At 39.5% G+C, this 5184-nt stretch overlaps 1 protein-coding gene across 2 annotated transcripts in view; it reads left to right on the plus strand.

The window, feature by feature from the left end:
- Positions 1 to 5184, plus strand: part of MTFR1 (mitochondrial fission regulator 1) — an 86169-nt gene that overhangs the window by 48688 nt on the left and 32297 nt on the right. For both annotated transcript variants that reach the window (XM_012000206.1, XM_012000205.1), the window contains exon 4: positions 3170 to 3285. In XM_012000206.1, the coding sequence (XP_011855596.1) occupies positions 3170 to 3285 (116 nt within the window). The remainder of the gene's footprint in view (positions 1 to 3169; positions 3286 to 5184) is intronic.

The raw sequence follows: 5184 nt of genomic DNA on the forward strand, positions 1-5184 counted from the left end.
GCACTCCACCCTGAGTGACAGAGTGAGACCTGATCTCAACAACAACAAAAAAGAAAAGTAGTACTTTGTTTTTTTGATTTGTTTTTCTTTTTTTCTTCCCTCCTCCCCACACTTTGTTTCCTTTTATAGATGTTTTGAAGAAAACAGCTATTTTTGTAACTTCTGTAGGAAAGTAAGAAGTCTTTGTCTTAAATATACCTAACTTTCTACCAACTAGTCATTATATTGGAACAGAATTTTTATTTCTGAACAAAGGGTCATGATCAGATTGATCATCTCATGAATTAGCACCTCAGGAAGGCGCCATTCAGATTTTAGTCTTAGGATTTGTCTAACACTTGTACAAAACAGCCCATTAAATACCATTTCCGCTAGGAGCCTCACAGGGCTTGGGAACATTCCTGCTGAAGGATAGCCACATAACCCACTTAGAATCTCCTTATTACAGTGTTATGGGAATATCAGGATACCATTCTGTTTTCAGTAATGGGTAGGAACAGAACATTACCTGATTTCTCAACTCTTGAGATCAAATATGATACCCAGTTATGTTATTTAAGTTGTGTGAGATACTGATTTGCTAAATATCTGTTTGGATAAGTTTCTGAACTACATAGGGAGAAGTACAGAAATCATCCCTTTGATCTTATACCTTGAGAATTTACTTACTGAAGTTTATACTTTTTTCCTCATCTGACTACAAATTACTTCCACTACATACAAATTAGTATTTTGAAAGCCTTTTTATCATAATTTCATTATTAGGTTTATTTGTTTTTGTTTTTGTGGAGGGCAAGATTTTAAAATTTCTATTTTTTAAGAGAGTCTCACTCTGTTGCCCAGGCTGGAGTGTGGTGGTATGATCACGGCTCACTGTAGCCTCTGCCTCCTGGGTTCAAATGATTCTCCCACCTCAGCCTCCCGAGTAGCTGTGACTACAGGCGCACGCCACCACACCTGACAAATTATTTTGTATTTTTAGTAGAGATGGATATTTCGCCATGTTGCCCAGGTTGATCTCAAGTTACTGGGGCCTCAAGCCATCCACCATCTTGTCCTCACAAAGTGCTGGGATTACAGGCGTGAGCCACCGCACCTGGCTGAATTTAAGGTGCTTTAGATACTTGATGTTCTTAGTACTTTATTGTTAACATTTTTTGTGTGTGTGTGTGACCGAGTCTTGCTCTATCACCCAGGCTGGATTGCAGTGGCGCGATCTCAGCTCACTGCAACCTCTACCTCCCAGGTTCAAGTGATTCTCGTACCTCAGCCTCCCTAGTGGTTGGGGTTACAGGCTCCTGCCACCATGCCCGGCCCTTAAAATGTTATTTTTAATGCTACTTTATTAAGTTGATTAGATGATCATACCAGAAGAGTACACATACCAACAGCTGATATGTTTAACGTTTTATTCATAATATTACTTTGAAGATATTTTAAACTGTCAACAATGTTAGTATTATGTGTCTGCATGATATATTTTGTGTTTAAGGAAGAGGCATTATTTAAATATATTTTCCAAAAGTTTGACTTGGCAATTATGGCATTGAGGAGGTTTGAACAATGCATGAGTCCCAAGGATAACTTTTTGATAAACATATTAATGACTAAATCTCTTTGGCCTTTTCATTTTTTCCTTAATTAAAAAGTGTGGAGTGATTTTCGTTTTTATTTAAACCTCACTCACACTTTTAGGAAGTATTAATCCGATAACTTTATTTAAAAGTTATTATTTGTTGACTTTTTGACTCAGGCATTATTATATGTATAATGAAATGTAAATTTAACTTAGTTATCTTTCTCGTTTTTCAAGATAAGTTTCAAGATATCCTGCTTGTCTTTTTTTTTTTCTTTTTCTTTTTGAGACCATCTCACCCTGTCACTCAGGCTAGAGTGCAGTGGTGCAATCTCGGCTCACTGCAACTGCTGCCTCCCGGGTTCAAGCAATCCTCCAACCTCAGCCTCCTGAGTAGCTAGGATTACAGGTGTGTGCCACCATGCCTGGCTAATTTTTTTTGTATTTTCCGTAGAGATGGGGTTTCACCATGTTGGCCAAGCTGGTCTCAAACTCCTGACCTCAAGTGATCTGCCTGCCTTGGCCTCCCAAAGTACTGGGATTGTAGGCAGGAACCACCGCACCTGTCTTTTTTTTTTTTTTTTTTGTATTTATTTCAAAATATTCTTTGTTTGCATCCATGTTAAGTTTAGGTAGAGAATTCTGTTCTGCTGTTTGTTCTTTTGTTCTTTAATACTTTTACTTAAAATGTAGGAGATTTAAGGAGTTTTAAAAACCATTTTCAACATTATAATGTATACATATATAAAAACATTATAACAAAACAGTTATATAATAGCCATTTAGAAATATTTCTGGATTTAGCTCAAATTGGTCTTTTGCTTGTTCTTATTTTCTTCCCCCGAGACAGAGTCTTGCTCTGCCACCCAGGTTGGAGTATAGTGGCACGATCTCGGCTCACCACAACCTCTGCCTGCTGGTTTGCTTGTTCCTATACCCCGCTGCTTACACATACCTTTTAAAATCTTTTTAGAAAAAAGTGGTTTCTCATGCTTAGATTCTAAAATTTTTCTTAATTTTCTAGGATAGTTTTTAAAAAAATCAACTTATAGGCTGGGCGCGGTGGCTCATGTCTATAATCCCAACACTTTGGGAGGCCAAGGCGGGCGGATCACAAGGTCAGGAGTTCTAGACCAGCCTGGTCAACATGGTGAAACCCCATCTCTACTAAAAATACGAAAATTAGCCGGGCGTGGTGGTGCACGCCTATAGTCCCAACTACTCAGGAGACTGAGGCAGAAGAATCACTTGAACCCGGGAGGCGGAGGTTGCAGTGAACCAAATATCGAGCCACCGCACTCCAGCCTGGGTGACAGAGCTAGACTTCATCTCAAAACAAACAAACAAACAAACAAAAAACAACTTACAAAATGAAAACCGAATAAACTTAAATTATAGTTCTGTAATTGTCATATACTGTTAGGCAACACTATGATTATGACTATTAATCATAGAGACCTTCAGTGGAAGAGTTAGAAACCACTCGTGTTTTTAACAGCAGAGCTGACAATTTTCCTTTAGGTGAGTAAAAAAAAAATTTATTCTTAACATTTTGGTGCCAGATGAAGAACTTTCCCTATTTGTAACTTGTAGATTAACAGCCATGCAACAGAATGGAGTCCCAGCCACCCAGGAGAGGATGCAGTGGCTTCTTTTGCTGATGTTGGATGGGTAGCCAAAGAAGAAGGAGAATGTTCAGCAAGACTAAGGTTAGTTTGGAAGGCTATTAGAACTGAGATGCATTATCTGTTTTTTTAAAGAATGATATTATTTGCAGTACTTACTTTTAATAGCCTAATTTTATCTCTAGTAATGCACCCTCTTCTTTTTCTTGAATAGTCTTCTTTTCTATTTATTTTCCTTTTTATCTGAGAGGGTTTCGTTCTGTTTTTCAGGCTGGAGTGCAGTGGTGTGATCTTGCTTCACTGCAGCCTTGACCTCCCAGGCTCTTGTGATTCTCCCAAGTAGCTGGGATCACAGGCATGCACCACTAACCCCCGCTAATTATTTTTTTTTTATTTTTATTTTTTTTGAGATAGAGTCTTGTTCTGTCACCCAGGCCCCAGTGCAGTGGCGTGATCTCGGCTCACTGCAACCTCCAACTCACTGGTTCAAGTGATTTTTCTGCTTCAACTTCCTGAGTAGCTGGGACCACAGGTGTGCGCCTCCATGCCCAGCTAATTTTTGGATTTTTAGTAGAAACGGGATGTCACCATGTTAGCCAGGCTGGTCTCGAACTCTTGACCTCAGATGATCCACCTGCCTCGGCCTCCCAAAGTGCTAGGATTATAGAGGTGAGCCACCACGCCCAGCCTATTTTTGTATTTTTTTTGTAGAGATGAGTTTTCGCCATGTTGCCTAGGCTGGTCTGTTCATTTTCAAGACTTGGCTAGTATTTTTAAAGTTTTTAGAGACATATAATTATGTCCTAAGTCCTCATGGACAGAATTCCTTGTCCTTCAGCAGTTTACATTCTAATATAAGAGACCAGAAAGAATGATCATTAATAATTTAGATAAGTACAGTAATTACAAAGGTCTCACTGGGGCAAAGGGATCCATCTGGATCATAGTAGAGAATTTTTGTGTAATTGGAGAATGTTTCCTGAAAATTTTGAGTCAAAAGGAGATTAAGAAGGAAATCAATTGATACTGTAAAGTCTACAAAGTAATTACAGATGGTCACTGCAGGATGAGAGATGTTCAGCAAGACTTCTCAGGAGGAAATGCTAGAGCTCCATCATGAGGCTGAGTGGGAGCCAAGTAAATGGAAGGCTGGTATTCCTGGAAGAGTAAAGAACTTGTTTTAAGGTAATACCAGGAGACATTGTGGCATGTTTGGGAACTGCCAGATGGCTCAGTGAGTCTAGAGAGCAGAAAAGAAGGATAAGCTGTAGGAGATGAGGATGAGAAGTAGGTTGAGGTTTAAAAGTCTTACATGTGACACTAAGAAACATAGAAAAGTTCACGTTTGTGGAAAGCAATATAGAACCTGAAAGCAGTGTGGAACCATGGAAGAAATTTGAGCACTAGTAAAACCAACGTGTAAACAGTATGAAGAATAGAAAAGAAGGCCGGGTGTGGTGGCTCACACCTGTAATCCCAGCACTTTGGGAGTCCGAGGAAGGTGGATCGTGAGGTCAGGAGATCGAGACCATCCTGGCTAACACAGTGAAACCCTGTCTCTAATAAAAATACAAAAAAAATTAGCCAGGCATGGTGGCGCATGCCTGTAGTCCCAGCTCCACAGGAGGCTGAGGCAGGAGAATGGCTTGAACCTGGGAGGCAGAGCTTGCAGTGAGCCAAAATCACGCCACTGCACTCCACACTCCAGCCTGGGTGACAGAGTGAGACTCCGTCTCAAAAAAAAAAGAAGAAAAGAGCCAGACTAAGAGATAGACCAACTAGGAGATGATCAGAATTTAACTGAATTAAGAAACTGGCAGAAGAGGTTCAAAGCTAAATGAGATTCAGAATAATTAAAATGACATAGAAACTTATTAGATATGGAGATTAACGAAGGAAGAGCCTACAGAGTCAGAGTCTAGTTATCCTAAATTCTCAGGTTTCCATCTAGGATAAATATAAGGATGGTAAAACATTTTTTTT

Source organism: Mandrillus leucophaeus, unplaced genomic scaffold (assembly GCF_000951045.1).
Source record: "Mandrillus leucophaeus isolate KB7577 unplaced genomic scaffold, Mleu.le_1.0 Scaffold621, whole genome shotgun sequence".
Lineage (NCBI taxonomy): Eukaryota > Metazoa > Chordata > Mammalia > Primates > Cercopithecidae > Mandrillus > Mandrillus leucophaeus.